This window comes from Semicossyphus pulcher, unplaced genomic scaffold (assembly GCF_022749685.1).
Source record: "Semicossyphus pulcher isolate SPU_LCO1_2020_fin unplaced genomic scaffold, fSemPul1.0.p SCAF_9, whole genome shotgun sequence".
Classification (NCBI taxonomy): domain Eukaryota; kingdom Metazoa; phylum Chordata; class Actinopteri; order Labriformes; family Labridae; genus Semicossyphus; species Semicossyphus pulcher.
In genome coordinates this window covers 20510700-20526914 of record NW_027211770.1, presented here as the reverse complement: position 1 = coordinate 20526914, position 16215 = coordinate 20510700, and the positions used below count along the sequence as shown (strand labels likewise).

The window sequence follows — 16215 nt, the reverse complement described above, 5'->3', positions numbered from 1 at the left end:
AGCCGATGAGTTGTAGAACCCTGCGGCGCTGCACACATGATGAAAGAAACAGCACTGTCCTTTCACGTGTACTGTACGTGTGTGAGTGTAGAGTATGTAAATACACATATAGATTGAGTTAGGAGATACAATTCGAACACATGAGAAAAACAGTGACAGAAAGGATAAGAGAAAGAAACAATAGAGAAATGATCAATAAAACGCAGTGGATAGAGAATCCAAAGGGAGGGCAGAGTGATTTTAAGGAAGGGATAACCAGAGATGGAGTACAGCAGAGAGTAAATGAAATGAAAGAGGAAATAGAATTGAAAGAAAATAAAAACAGAGAGGTGAAAAGAACCTGTTATAGGCAGAATACTGAGAAAGACGGAGGGTGATTGGTGTACGAACGTGAGGGCAACTGCACTGCACAGCAAGAGACGCCGCTCGTGTCGCCGGAGAGAGACGGAATGAGAGAGAGACAAAGACAGAAAGAAAGCGAGAGAAAGTGTTAAGCCCTACGCCGCAGACATGCGTTACAAATCCCCAGGGACCCGGTGGCAGATCAGTACAGGATCAATCTGCTGCACCTCAGCAGGGACGCAGCACACTCCTTTCCATTCCCACACAGCGCTCACGAGCGTGTGTCACCGTACTGTATGTGCGTGAATGCCTGCTTGTGTGTGTGTGTGTGTGACCGCGGAGCTGGAACAGAAATGACTGAGGACTGGGAGGTGAGGAGGGAGACGGAGGGGAGAGGATGAAGCAGGTGGGAGACGGCGGGAATTAAAGAGAGATATATAGCTGCGCAGGGAGCAGATAAGTCAACTGACCACTAGAGACCATATATATTTTACACCGTCAAGATAAAAGCAGAGTTGAGAAGCATTTAGTGGAGGTAAACTTAATCAAATAAAATGGCATTCCTGTATTTAATATCCATAAAAAGCTTAAAAGAAAAATGCTGGCATCTTACTGTACCCAGCGCGAAGATAAATTACAGAAAACAAAGCAAGTGATGGAAATCCCACACGGGAGATTAAAGATCAGTTTTTCCCCTTTCACTCTCCCATCACAGCCATTAGAGAGAAAAGCATAACACTGACCTCAGATCAGTGTTTAGGGACATCATGATCCAACTGCCTGTAACTCGATCTTATTAGAGCGTTAAGTCATTACTGCATGTACACACAGAGGCCTCACAATGCAATTAGCCATTAGCCCATCACACTGACAAAGTATTGCTAATTAGCAGATCGCAGGCGCACAGGGAACAGAACAAAACATATTTAATATCCCCATCAACACCCTCGCAGAATATCATGTGTCAGGTGCTGTTTAGAGGTTCTCTCACACTTTGCGGATTTTACAGAAACTTGTATTTGTGAATAAATTTAAAACTAGCTTTTGGACGAAAAAAACTATTAAAAATTTCTCATATCCACACACACACACACACATATACATACACACACAGAAATCTATAATGCAAATACCATTCAAAACAGGTTGAATGGATGGCTTCCCAGAAAGCTACATCAGGGCCATGTCTGTTTAAAATTCCGTTCCGATCAGCAAAAAACAGATCTGTTTGTTGTATTGGTCAGGCGGCTCGGACTTGGCCGCTGTTTTGCGGAGGTTGAGAGTTGAGGCAGAGTGTTAGGTGTTTCTCTCTTTGAGGGTGAGAGAAGTGGATTATGTTAGGTCAGCTCTGGCCAGATCAAAGCAAAAGTCTGACAAGAACCGAGGAACCTCTGAGTAATATATTCAAGCATGCATGCACGCACGCACACACACACACGCACACACTTTGGCAGAGGACTGCCTGTCAGGAGGCCAAAGAAACTACTCTTTGAGCTCTCCATAAATTTACTTTGAAGGACTTCTGACTGGGTAATAGCTTGTATGGAAAATACTGCCACACAAGAAAATACAAACTCACACACACGGAAACACATGAGCACGTAATTCACAAACACATCTCAAAGCCCCCTTATCAATAATCGCATCGTGACAAAAGAATGGGAAGGAAACACAGCACCACCGACATTAATTAAAGAGAATCAGATTTTATGAAGCAATTCTCAGGAAGTAAGTGCAGCACTGACCCTCCAGCCCCACCCCAGACAGACAATGTCAAATAAACTAACACATTTAAATTAGGGCATAGACCAGACCAGTCTGGGCTAGGAGCAACATCACCCAACTCGCAACCCGCCTTAGCAACCCTTAAGTAGGCCTATAGTGTTGGCGAGGTTACTAGAGCAGAACTGGGCCTTGTACAATGCTGAAAACACACACACACACGCACACACACACACTGGTTTCTGTGGGTATATGTGCCCTGTCACTGCGGTGGGGTTAAGTTTTTCTCGGTGCAACATGCAGACCCCAGACCTGGTTAGTACAACGTGTGGCACTCCTGTGTTTCCTTGATATAATTCACGGCCGATGCAGCCAATGAAGACCCTGTTTGAATTCTGGAGCACCACACGCATTGCTTCCCAGGTACTGGGCTGACAGAGAGAAGGGGGATGAGCTTGAGGCTGCACCAGGATCTCAGGCACTAGACTAGCCTGGAGCACGCTGCACTAGGCTGGACTGGACTGTTCAATTCATACTATTAAACCAGAGAGGAAATCGGATCAATCCAAGCAGATTAGGACAACAATGACATCAAAAGAGGAGCATGTCAGCACAATAAAACAAACTAAACCTGGCCACTTTAAACAAGATGGATCAGAAAAGACAGGACAGTGCAAAGCAGAGTGCAGGATAATACATCAAACCCCAGCCATTGTTATTGTATAAACTTCCCGAGTAACCAAATCTCTAATTTTATACAAAAACTGCATTTTTAAGAAATTAGAGCGACTCGTGTGCGTCTGTAGTCTGCGCTGTGTGTGAGGGTTTGCAAAGCCACACATTTGCCTGTGTGGGATGATCAGACTACTTGAAGCAGTGCTTTAGATTGCAGCTTAGTGAGGGCTAGAGGAAGATGAGGATCATTGGCTGAATGATGTACGCATTGTGTGTTAAATATGCATGCACAGGGAAGTGAGTGTGTATGTGTTTTTCAGAAAAAAAAAACAGAGGGGAGGAGAGCAATACAGAATCATGCTGCAGTGGGTTTTTTTAATGCATGATCAGTGCACAACGACGACTGTATAAAAGATGGACGATGAGTCTCCACTTCGATGAACCGCCCCTTCTGCTACCCAAAACACACATTTAACTCGCCAAAAAAAAGGTCTGTCACATCGGCAGAGTCAACAGCAGAAGAGCTTCTTGTGTTGATCTGAAGCTGATGCATCATGGTCATGGAAAGCTCAATGACTGTAATGTTAGTGTTAGTTATGTCTCCTCTCACCGTTCCTCCTCTACAGAATGCTGAAGGAGTTGCATTTGTCAATAGAGCTGTCAATCATGGCGTTAGACAACTTTTTACAGCATCAATTAACTAATTAAAACTAACTTCTCAAATAATAGAACACTTGATGATTAGACCAAGCTATGATGACAGAAACCATGTTTGAGAAAAACTTTCACATGTACTTTGAATTTATAGTGTGTCCCCTCTGCTAACATGGAGGAGGCAGGCTGTATGACCTATACTGCAGCAAGTCAGCAGGGGGTGATAGACAGGTTTTGGCTTCAATTTTAGGGAGCTGCGAGGTCCACCTTTGTATACAGATGCACATGCAGTACACATACATGACATGCACCCTCTCAACATAAAACACACACACATCCAGGACTTGAAACAAACACTGAATTGCACTTCTGTCCTGACTGGATTGAGGCTATCAGGAACACGAAGCTTTTGGGATAACATGCATGGCAGCACAAGCTGATGATTTAAACATTAGGTGATCATCTTGATATTGACACTTTAACATAGCCACTTCAAGCCAAACCAGTCCAGTCCAGATCAGCGCAGACAGCCGACAAGTCACCGCCATGCTGCCCCTCAGCGCTCCTCTAAAGTGGGGAGCTTTAAATATTTTCCACTGATTAAGGTGAGGACCGAGCAGAGGGGAGCATAGCAGATCTTTGACCAGTGCTTTGGGGAAAGTGAAGGACATTGTACTATATTACCCAGCAGGCACCAGGTGGTTGCGGTGCAGAGCCATGAAAATGCCATGGCAACACCATAGCAACTGTGGCCTCATTTGCTCGCTGGTGGTGTGGTACAGCCCAGACTTGCTACAGTGGCATGGTCGTCAGATACACACTTCAGTCACATCAGTAATAGTAACATTGTTCATTAATTATTTCATCAATCAATTAATTGATCATCATCATCAACAATCAGTCAAAAGGAGCAAGAACACAGTATCTACTGGTCTCTGTTTTTTGCTAAGTGAGAGACGGACAGAGGAATGAGCTGATTTAAAGAGGAAGTGAGCAAAGGAAAAAGGTATAATGGATGGGTTAATTAACAAAGAGATGATCACCGTATGATCGAACTGAAAAAGAGGGGAGGTGTTCATAAGCTTGTAAACCAGGAGAAAGAACTGAGGAGGAGCGCGGGAGAAAGCAAAAAGAGACAGCAGACTGTGTGACAGAAACATACTGATGTGTAAAAGCAGCGAGTGACAAAAAAGTAATGTTAGGTAGTTCGAGAGGAGTGACAGACTGATAGCTATAGTAGATACAGATGAATAGAGAGTTTAGACTTTTACTTGTCTTTTTTGTCACAGGCACTAATGTCTTCACAGTCATATAGGAGGAATCGAAATTCAAAAATGATTTCAGTGTCTAGAATCGCTACAAAGCTAAAACATTTAAAACTATTTCATCTAACACTTCCTCCAAATATACCAAACTTAACTAATATATATATATACCTGTATGTATATATATGTATATATTTATTTGTACATATATATTTCTTTATAGATAAATGATAGAATTCAAATGATAATTGAATACAATAAAATATCTCAGTTAAATCACAGTATAACATGGTACATTCTCAAAAACATAGTATATTTTAATATATTCTTTTTTTCTCAGCATTAAATAAAAATAGATAAACAAAATAAGCCAGAGGGTTTTTAAGAGTCACTTCTGTTCATGCAGTCACAGACTTAAGTATTAGCGCCTCAATAGAAATCAAAGATGCTCAATGACACACCAGGTTTAAGCCCTGTTGATTGGTTGAAAATGACTGTGTTCAACCACACAGAAAGCAGTCAAACTTTTGCCGTTGTTTCTACTGTTGGGGTGCAGAGTAGAGCGAGCTTACTGCCACGCTGAAAGGTGGCTGCCCTGGGTCCTAAGCATTTGCTACAATTGAACTACACAACCCTCCCGCCACAAATCTTTGAGGTTTCATTCAGCTAAACATGCAATGATTCTGGGGCTTTCCAAAAAGATGGAAAAAGGCAAAAGCATTTCTCTAAAAATCACAGATTGTTTTAAAAATAGCCCCACGCAGACCTAGAAAAAAGCAATCCATGTGCAGATAAAAGGTACAGTCTGCCTTAACTGAAAGGCAAAGGAGTTAAAAGGGGAATTGAGAAGGTCAACTAACTCTTCGATCTGTGACGACATGCACAAACACAACGCACAGTCCCTCACATAGCAGGTCAACCCCCTCTCCTTCTAGCCATTATCAACAGCATCCAAAAAGCTACAAAGTCTAAAAGTAGGTGTTCTTTTGCTACATCATCATGTCAAAGCTACATTCAACTACAATAGAAGAAGAGCTGGGCTGTGGCTGGTCTTAGTGTGAGAAATGAGGTGGATATGTTGACCTCGTGAAAATGGAGGGCGTATGCATTGCAATGTTGGCAACATTGGCACAGTTTACACAGTAGATGGCTTTTGGCACAGCTCACAAGAGGTACAATGCTACAGTTCACTACTCTCTCTTGAACACATAGCATCTCATATTCATATCGGTCAGCCAGAGCCAGCTGCTGTGGACTTTAACTCGTTTATTATAATCACATCTGACCAAATTAGATGGAACCTATTGCACCTACAGCGAAATCATTGAAGATGTGGTACATCTGTCTCTGGCTGAAACATATGACCTCATTTTAAAACTAGAGGGAACACAATTACAATGCAAGCAGCAAACAGATGTGCCATTGCATCCCTGTCACATTGAAGGTGGGAATATTGCTCAAAGTCAAACAGTCATCTGATAATCTGGATAACAGGAGTTATTACTGACTGTGTTCAGTGAAGTCTCAGCTATTATATGTGCACCTAAAATTGGAACTCGAAACATTCACAGTATAGCATTCAGTCTTATCTAATGAAAGGAAATGTAGCAGAAAGTTTCCTCAGCACAAGTGTCTGGTGCTTTGTCGTTAAAACATTGGTTAGAGTGAATTGTTATGTAGCAACATGAGCTAACACCAAATGACTAGTTTTCCACATTTCAGCAAAAATATGTTTGTTGTGATTCGCAGCTAAAACTGTGGCATGCATGTCTGAAAAATACAATAAGGAATTGTGCTTCATATAATCCATCATTTACAAACTCTGCCAAGGTACAATGTAACAGTAAATATCCTTAGAGAGCTCCTACAATACACTGCACTTGCTTTCAATTCCCTTACTTCCTCTGAATAAATCCTGACTGGCCACTTTCATAGAAATAATAAAGTTCATAGCTGCACGCCTCTTCCTCTGCATTATGTAGCTACAATTATTAAACTCACCAGAAGCCTCTTCCACTAATGTTTCCAAAGCTTATTTGAATATTATGCAGCCATCTAGTGCCAATTACAGGATATTGCACCAATCATCCCCTTCATTCACTTACATGATGGTGATTTATGCAATGTTCACATGTGGGAAGAGATGATGGGGCTTTATCTATGAAAATAAATTACTTGAATTTTGCTTAAAAGCTCTTGAGTGGAAAATTGGCACTGCAATTTAATCATTCCCACTTCCAATACTAGCCACATCCAGCCTCCTCATGATTAAAACACTAACACAGTGAGAGAAATATATTGATAGAATAAAAAAGAGGTTATGGGGAGAAAAGTCTGAGTAAGAAAGAAAAGAAAAGACAGACATAAAAGAAAATCTGCTACATGTCTTTTTTTCTTATTGTTATTTCTCTTTTATAGTTCAGTTTGTTGTTCAAACACTTGGATACTCAACTGTGTTCGAGCCCTGGTTGGACCAGAGGTGACATGACAAGCTCCAACAAGGAGGAGGAGAAGTGGTTCCTGTTCAATCTGATTGGTTAAAAGGGTCTCTAGTAAAACATGACATCACGTAGATGGTCCTGGGGTAGAGCTAGATGGGTCTGATGGTGTCATGAGGTCACTGTGGGCAAATAAACAGCACTGTCCTCACTGCCCAGTGAAAGGTGATCAGGCAGACAGAGTGCATGAGAGAGCTGACTGCATTGCTTTTCATATCAACTGATTTACAAAAGGGAAGAAAAGGGGCAGTCTCTCTGACACCAAGAAGCAGTCCACCAATCCAGTTCAAAAGCCAACAGCCAATGTGGACATGGAGCCAGAGTCTATTGACCAAACACTGGTCTCTTTTTGGGAGAGGGTGGGTCTCTCCTCATCCCACCGAGGTGTGTTCTCAAAGCCAGAGGGAGGGAGACGTTTTGAGCATATATCTTCATGTGTGTGTGTGTGTGTGTGTAAGCTAGTGCATGTGTGTGTTTGTGTGTACAAATATGACATCATTACTCACAAGTTGGAGACTACTCTTATCCGTAGTTGTGACTCGGGGAGGGGAGGAGAACCGAAGATGACATCACAAAGCTCAATTCTGAGCGAAGAAGAAGTTCAGGAGCTGCCGCCCCCAGTGATGCAGTCTCGCCTTCACTCTCGTCGTCATGGGAACCATCCAAACGGATGTAGCTCACCCTTGTGTGGCGTCTCACTGTCGCCTTCACTAGAACGCGCACAATGGAGCGGGTGGCGTTAGCATCGCTCTCACACAGAGTAGTGTTAGCATTGGAACTAATGTCCATATCCGTTCCCGCAGTGATGGTCGCTAATTGATTACCTATGGACACCAAGGCAGCCATTTCTCTGCTGTCATCCCTGGCTGCAGCTGCCATGGCGTCACGGTTCTCAATAGCAGTGGTGCTCGCTCCCACGTCTCCCTCTCTCCTCTCCCCCTGTCATACCTCGCTCTCCAGGCTGGAGAAGTGGGCCGACCCTCGGCGTGAGCACAGGCTCTTGGCTTTGAGTGGCAGGTGGGGGGAATAGAACCTCCGTGGCTGTGGCACTGAGCGCAGTCTCTGATACTGGAGTTTGGCACTGGCTGAAGCCTGAGCCTGGCCCTGGCCTGCCATCCCTACCCCTGCTGGTGGTGAGACGGAGGATGAGGAGGGCGGAGGCGGTATGGGCATCGGGAGCGAGGTTGGAGACATGGACGGCTGCTGGGGCGGCGATGGTGAGGGTTGTGGCGGGTGGTCCGTGGGCTGTGTGCTGAGGCTGAGGTTGGATTGGCTGCCTGATTTGGCCTGACTTGGATCTGGTTTGGGGGGCAGAGATTTGGGGCGAGAACCCCCGCTGAAGCTGTGGCAGTGGGGGAGAAGCTCTTCCTGGCTATGGGAAAGCGGCATGGCTCCTCTCTTGGAGTGGGAGGTGTGCGGGCGGCTGTGGGGGTGTGGGTAAGGATGTGGTTGGGGGTAAAGGCTACAGGAACACATAGTGGCTCGACCTGCTTCTTCCCCTCTGTCCCTGGCTCGCCCTTTGCTCTTCCCTCCTCCACTCTTCCACTTTTTATCTCCCTTCACAGGGATCTTGTCCATGGACCAGTATCTTCTAGGAGGAGGGAAGGCCGCGGGGGGTGGTGGCCACTGAGAGCCGAGTCCTCCACTCCCTCCACCTGATCCCCAACCTACTCCTGGCCCTGAGCCCCAGAAATCAGCACCAATCCATCCCTCTGCCCGAGTCCCTAGTAAGGAGTCATCTCGACTATTGATACTGCCCCCTTTCTCTCTGGAGGGGTAGGTACCAAAGAACCAGCCTCCTCCTCCTATGCCTCCTATTCCAGTGCTGCTTCCCCCTGCACCTCCTTCCCAGTATCTTTCAAAACGGCCAAACTCCCCTGACGAGCCCTCATCTGAATAACTGTCCTCTGCCCTGGCCCTGTCCCTCTCTGACTCAGACACTGCCCCCCTACCTGCTCTCCTCCCCCTCTCCTCCACCCGCTCCCTCACTCTATCCCTTTCTTCCTCTTCCTCATCATCATCATCATCGTCTTCGTCATCCTCAGAGTCCCACTCATGGAAGGACAGCCCTTCTCTTGTCTGTGCTTTTTCTTTTTCATAATGCATTAACAAAGGACGCCGCTCTCCGAGTCTACCGCTATCCTCTCTGTCCATCCCTCCGCTTCTTCTCCTCTTGGAGGATGGAAGGAGCGGGTGAAGGGATGTCGGAGGAGTGTTAGAATCACCTCCTCTTCCATTTACCCAAAATTTGACTGATGCAGGGAGTTTGTTGAGGTTAGGGTAGCGCTTACTGGGGGTGTGATGTCTGGAATGAGGGCGTGAGGACTTGGGACGCCTCTCCCTGCTTCTGCTACTGTCCTCCTGTTCCCTGTCATTGCCCTCGTCTCCTCCTTCTCTCCTGCCTCTATCCCTCTCTCCTTCCCATGAATCCCGACCCTTCTCCCCAAATGAGCTCCGATACTGGGCAGAGAAGGAAGAGTAGTCCTGTATTCCTCCTTCCCTCTCTCCCTCTGCCTCTCCTTCCCTTTCTGGCTCTACATCTCCCTCTTCTGGTTCAGAACGTCTCCCCCCAGTTGATTTCTTCCTTTTCTTTGTCTTTAATGCCTCCTTCTTCTTCTTCTTTTTCACCTTTCGTCGTTTCCTTTCTCTCTCTCGCTCCCTTTCCCTTTCTTCTCTCTTTTTCCTCTTTTTGTTCTTTTTCTTTTTCTTCTTCTCTTTCTCCTTCTCTTTTCTTCTCTTCTTTTCCCTTTTTTGCCTCTCACTATCTCCACCAGCTCCACTCCTTTCTCTCTCGCTCCAGCTCGCCCACCACTCTTGAAGCTGAGACAGTTGGCTTCCCCCTCTGTCTCTCTCTCGCTCCCTTTCTCTGTCACCCCAGGATGTGCGTGGTTTCCTTGGGGGTATGGGTGGTGGCAGACGCCCATGGCTGAGGGAACGAGGCCGGATGATTGAGCGTTCCCTCTCCCTACCCCTGCCAAGGAGGAGGCTTGACTCTTCCGTCAGCTCCTCATCGTCATCATCATCCTCTCCATCTATTCCTCCAGTCCTGTCTCGTGTGCTCCTGGAGGAGCTGTAAGAGTAGGTGGGAGAGGTGGAGCGAGAAGATGAGGCAGATGAGGACGTGGATGTGGATGAGGTGGTTGACGAAGAGGTCGATGAAGTATAGTGCAAGGATGCAGAGGGCGAAGGAGGGGTGTAAGAGGGGCTGAGGGGTACTGGCACAGGAAGTGAGAGCGGGGGAGAGAGGGGGCGTGCCCTCCTCCCTCCGCCCTCCCTCACTCCATCTCGTGCTCCTCCCCTCCGCCCCAGGGGCAAAATGTTCTCATACAGGGGCCCTCCAGGCTCTTTGGGCTTCTTGGGCCTGCGTTTCCTCCAAAAGGATGAGGGGAGAGGGGGAGAGGGGTGTGGCAGCGGGGGTGTAGGAGGCAGAGGGGCCTGACTCTTAGAAGGCAGTCTGGGAGTGCCCAGAGTTTTAACGGCCCCTTTCCCCTGACTTCCGCTGCCACCTCCCACCACCCTCTTCCCCACCCCGTGGTCCATGCCCTTCTCTGAATAGAAGGCCACACTGGCTGGAGGGGGCTGGGGGTGGCCCCTGGGCATAGTCTTGGGGGTCTGGGACCCTGCCTGCTGCTCCATGCAGGGCCCCAGTCCCTCAGGGTCAATGGGACCATAGTATCTCTTATAACCATCAAGTCCCCCACCCCCTCCAGCAGTCGAAGCCCAGTTTGGTGGGACTTTCTGAGCAAAGGGTCCCATGTCAGTGATGGCTCCCCTTACAGCCATTGGGTTGGTGGCTGTAGCCGATTTGGGCAACCTCCAGCGATCCACCACAGCCAGTCTACGGTCTGGCCGGGGCAGGAAGGTGGAGCAAGGGAGGGGTGCACCAGAAATGGGGGTGTTCGAGGGACCCAGTGCTGTCCCAGAATGCACCACGGTGGGAGGAGAGCCCGGTAGAGGTGTTTTGTAGACGGGCTGGGGTTGCTGCTGCTGTGGTGGTTGCTGCTGTTGCGCCATGGCGATGGCCGGGTTGGTCATAGATGTTGAGACAACATGTGGCTGCGACGGGACTGTAACCATCGTGTGGTGATGGGTTGGCAAAGATTTAGATCCACCTGGCGCTGTTTCATCCTCAAAACTGCAGCAGCTATACATGCCCTGAGGAAAAAATCAGAAAGACGGAGTCAGAATGATTTTTTTTAAGTAACATGGAATGAAATAGAAAAGGCAGTATGAACTTTCTATTGATTTATAGATGTTACTTTTGAGATAAAGGTGCAGGAATATATAAGCAAAAAATGTGGCAACACATTTGTGATCCGACGCAGCAGACTGCAGATATCATGTTATACATATACTGCAAAGACGACATTGTATGACTGCATGTTGTGAGAAACAGACAGAGGGTAAAATAAGAGCGGATTGGATGAAAACGGAAACCATAAAACAGCAATCTAAATAAATTCCGATTTACAAAAGAAATGCAAGATTGCTGTTTTTCAGATAAGCATCCAGTCCTATTAATAGAGCAGTTGTGCATTGTTTGGTCAGTAAAATTGCATACATAAATGCATAAATTACAACCACAGTGGTGAAAAAGGAGAAATCCTTATCAGTGTAGCTACAATAATCTCATGCATACGGTCTCGGCTGTTTCTGTCAAGGTCACTGTCAAAGGAACAGGATATCCAGGGTGTGAGCGCAATTGAATTTCAATTAATCTCCTGAATTGACTGAGTGGAATTGAATTGACCCTGGACCTCACACTTTCTAACACTTACACTCGGTAACAGATAAGGACACCAAGGCAGGAACACACAAGCTTACATAGGTATGTGTGTGCATAATGCTACATGTATAGCATTATGTTCCAATTACACTGTTCTGTCAAAGTGTGGGATGTTTTTAAGAGCGCAGAATTGTAGAACATCTCTTTGCTTGACATGTAACATGGTTTTAGTGGGGTGAAAGTTCAAACATTAGCGGTGAAAATATGGATGTACAATTTTCAGGAGCAAAAACAATTTTGCAAAACACTTTGAGTGTGACATTGCAGACAAACACTCGCACACACACAGACAAAATCGCTTACCCTGCTGATTGCCAGGAGGAAGTCCAATTTGCCAGAACTGGTGGCCATGCAGTGGCGTAGTTTCCAGTAGACCAAATGTTCCCAAGCAAACACCAGCAAACTGAGACCCATAGCCACCAGCAGCATATAGAAGACCCCAGCCATGTTGTCAATGTCCAGTTTACTGCTCATCACCTCAATTTTGTCATTATGGCAGATACCTGACAGCCAGAGGCGCTCCAGCATCTCAATCTCATCTGAAGAGGGGATGGGTGGGGAGGGGAGAGGGTGCAGGGATGAGGAGGAGAAAGCAGGTAAAGGGAAAGGGTTGAAGTTAAAATGGTGTAGAAGTAGAGAGGGAGGAAGAAAGGAGAGAGGATGGACATTGGAAAAAGGAGGATTGAAATGCACAGAAAGTAAAATAAGACAGAAGACAAAACAAGACATAAAGGGCTTAGGAAGGGATCATGTTGGATACAAGGAAAATTAAGGTTCAGAGCATTTCAGCGCTATAAGGAATGGACCAACCGACCGACTGACTAACAGACAGATAGAACTATTGATAGTGACAAGTGACACAGGGAAACAGAAAGGCTAATAATAAGCACTCAAGTACAAGTCTACAGTATTGCTGGCTCCTTGCCAGTTATCCAAGGTGACTCTTCAAGGTCAGAGGTCAGTATACAAAAAGCAGCACTGTGTCCAACGTAACAAAGAGGAAAGGGGACTGAGACAGAGAGAGAGTCTAAAACAATGAAGTAGCACTGAGAAGTAAAATGGCACCGACAACCTAATCTCAACATTGTAACCCGGAGTAAATGAGCAGAGGAGGAGGAAGGGATACCAGGAGCCACAGTGAGATGGTTGGAAAGGTTGAACAAGCATTGAAGAGAGGGAGAGAGGTAATGAGAGAGTTGGGAAGAATATTTTTAAGAAAAGAGAGAGGGAGCAGCATTCTTTCTCTGTCCACGAGCGCGTCAGGGGAAATGAGACAGACACAGAGACACAGAGAGTTAGTGGGAGCTGCAACCAGGGAAGCATAGATGGAGGACGAGTGGCTGAGATTGTGTCATTATGACAAACAGCAGGAACACTCCTCATCTTGAAGAGGATGAGAGCAGAGAAAGGAGGGAAAAATGTGAAAAGAGAGAGCTGATAGGATAGGACAGAGACAGAGGCAGAGGGAGGAGATCATAATCATTTAATTGTGCTGGAGGGATGGTCAGGATCTCCATCAAGGTGGTAAGCTCACTGGGATTCAAGATTCCCATCGGTTAACCTACCAGGAACCAGGCAAGACTGCTTCACCAACCACTCTGTCTTTTCATTTAGGATCTCGCTGGCCTAATGAATCCAAGCTGCCCTGCTAAACCTGTGATTGGCTGCGTGGGTTGATGGTGTAACCATAGTGATGGACAGCCAGAAGATGCAGCCTATGATTCATGGTGGAATAAAGAGGAGTTTTCTCTCACGCAACTCGTAATGAGAGCTTTCTGCTACACTAACAGCAATGGCAGGATGAGCAGCACTGCAATAATAACCTGCACACTACAGGCTCTGATGACTAAAGCGGGGTTTAAAAACAGACAACTCACACATTCACTCGCAACACTACACCGCTCTGCAAACTCAAGCTCCAGCTTTTAATTTGTGCCATCATTAGCTGTGCTTGCATAGCTTAGATGAAACTGACTCAGTCATCTGTGTGATCCGGCTAATGTGTCTCCTGTAGAACATCATTAGCCAATCAGCTGTGGCCCTCCAGCTAAAGCAACACATGTACACAGTGCTGCAGCCCACTGGCAGACCCAGGTAAGAACTCCCAGTCACAGATTCACTTGTACAAACACACACTCTGGGACACAAAGGTCTGCTTTTAACTCAAGAGTATCGGCCCAAATGAAGAAGATTTATTGCCGTCATTGATGTTCAGTGATAGCTGTATGTCCAAACTGGAGCCTGATGTGAAAAAAGCAAGTATCTTAGTGAGTGGTACAGATAAACAGGAAGTCTCATGTCTGATCTCCACTCCACAAGCCCTAGCTGAATCCTTTCTCTAAGCCGTAAGTCTCATCTCCTGGCTTCCCTGCCATTTGACTCCCAGTGATTCATCCTGTGCTCCCTCTTTTACCACCTGACTCTTTCTCACTGCGCCTCTTTCTTCCCTCTCTTAGACCTTTGTGAAGGCAGTTGTCTCTACCTCTCAGTCACAGCCAGCTCAGGCCTGCCAAATCTGACAGGTGTGTCAAATCCACACTCCACCTCTGTCGTTCCTGGCAGGTCAGGTCAGGTAGAGCTGGCACACTACAAACACCGAGCTGGCAAGCACCACAAAGACATTATTCAATAAACGAAACTGTATTTGTGTGTTCTCATGTGTGCCTGTGTATGCAAACGTGCAAGTGTCTGCGTGCATGCTCTTGGATTTTGCAGCGTGCCAGATGTGGCACGTAGCCAGACATGTCCAGAGACGCTGAGCTCCACAGTTGTTGTTGAGCAGTAAACCATGACCCGTACAATCCTCTCCTTTTATCACAACATGACAAACCTCTCGGCTTTCATTGCGAGATTTCTGAAAAACAGCCTGCCAGCCAAGAGCTGCAAAGCCAGCATCACACATTTTTTTTAATATCCACTCACTAAATAATATATTCTTGGAATCAAAATCCCGATACTATGCAAAAAAATAGAAGGGGATCTGATAAAAGGGAAAAAGGGAATCTTGCTACTCAGCAGTTCTGCCTTTATCAAGAAACAAGTTGTAGCGAGATCAATGGGCCGTCTTTCAGAGCTGCGGTATGAATCACCGGAGACTGCAAGAAGGAGAACAATACACTCACAGGGTGACAAAGCAATGCCGGACATCTATAGTGCCCTTCTGTTCTCTAATGCAGTTGTAAAATGATATGACTCAACACGGAAAGGTACAATACTGATGTAACGCTGTGACACGATGAGTCCAGCTGAGGATGTGATGCCGGGTCCTTGAGCCGCAGGGCAGATTGTTGAGATGCAGCCTTTGAGGGCACGCTGAATACAAACCCCTCCCTGCCTCCCTCTCTTTCTCCCTCCACATCCAAACAAACTAATCCTCTTCCTTAGTAATCCACTTAAATAATGCCTCCCTACAACTAGAACCCTCCGCATTCAAAACCACCCTTTAACTACATCCGCCCCGCGTACACAGCTGATGTTAAGGGCTACAGAGAACAGCAAGGACAAGGGCATACACCAAGACTTTAACAAAACAACAGACATAGCATGTCAAGGCTGTCTGGGCTCTCTTGTTTTTCCTGCACGCAGACACACACACACACACCCTTTCCCAGGTCCAACTATTCAGCTCCAGACGCCAGCCTTATTTAATAGATCTTGGCACCAAATTGGCATTATCAGTGTGTAAGCAGCTAAAGTGTCTGTGCGCCAGAAACAGCTAAAGGGCTTTGTCCGCCACGCCATAAGCAAAGCTGATTTAAAACAGGAGGAAAAGCCAAACAAGCCGCATCCGATTGAGACAATAAATGTGTGTGGCGGACTGTGTAAAATGACAATCAAGAATTAGTGTACTGACAACTAGTGCTAAAAACAGATTCCTTCCGGAACCGTCCTCCCATGGATTAATCCGAGACACAAGTGTTTGAGGCAGACAAACAGCTTACTCATAAAGCTCCCCAAACTATCAATTATTCAATTATCTGATCTGTTTCCTATATCTGTTTTTGCTTCAGCGCACCTTCTCCACATCTCATGTTCAGGGTGTTTTCAGGTGTTTCTCTGTGGTTGTTGTTTTTTCTCACACTTCCTCTCTCTCTGTGTCAGTCTCAGCTAATCTGTAATGAGTGTAAATCTGTCACAGCACAAGTTGCGATGATCCTTTTTTACAACATTGACTCAGAAAAATAAATCCTTTTTTTTTTTTCCTTTTAACAGCCAGAGCAGAGAAGAGCGGCAGAGAGTGGAAGTCAGACAGACTGTATGGAGTAGAAACAGA

General features: G+C 46.1%; 1 protein-coding gene across 1 annotated transcript in view; it reads right to left on the bottom strand.

Annotated features, from left to right (window-relative positions):
- Window positions 1–4934: 4934 nt before the first annotated feature.
- LOC138584185 (glutamate receptor ionotropic, NMDA 2D) overlaps window positions 4935–16215 on the bottom strand; it is a 31891-nt gene continuing 20610 nt past the window's right edge. The window contains exons 14-16 of the mRNA XM_069656360.1: window positions 12246–12481; window positions 10747–11311; window positions 4935–10638 (exon numbers count right to left, since the gene is read on the bottom strand). Of these exons, the coding sequence (XP_069512461.1) occupies window positions 8099–10638; window positions 10747–11311; window positions 12246–12481 (3341 nt within the window). The 3' untranslated portion in view covers window positions 4935–8098. The remainder of the gene's footprint in view (window positions 10639–10746; window positions 11312–12245; window positions 12482–16215) is intronic.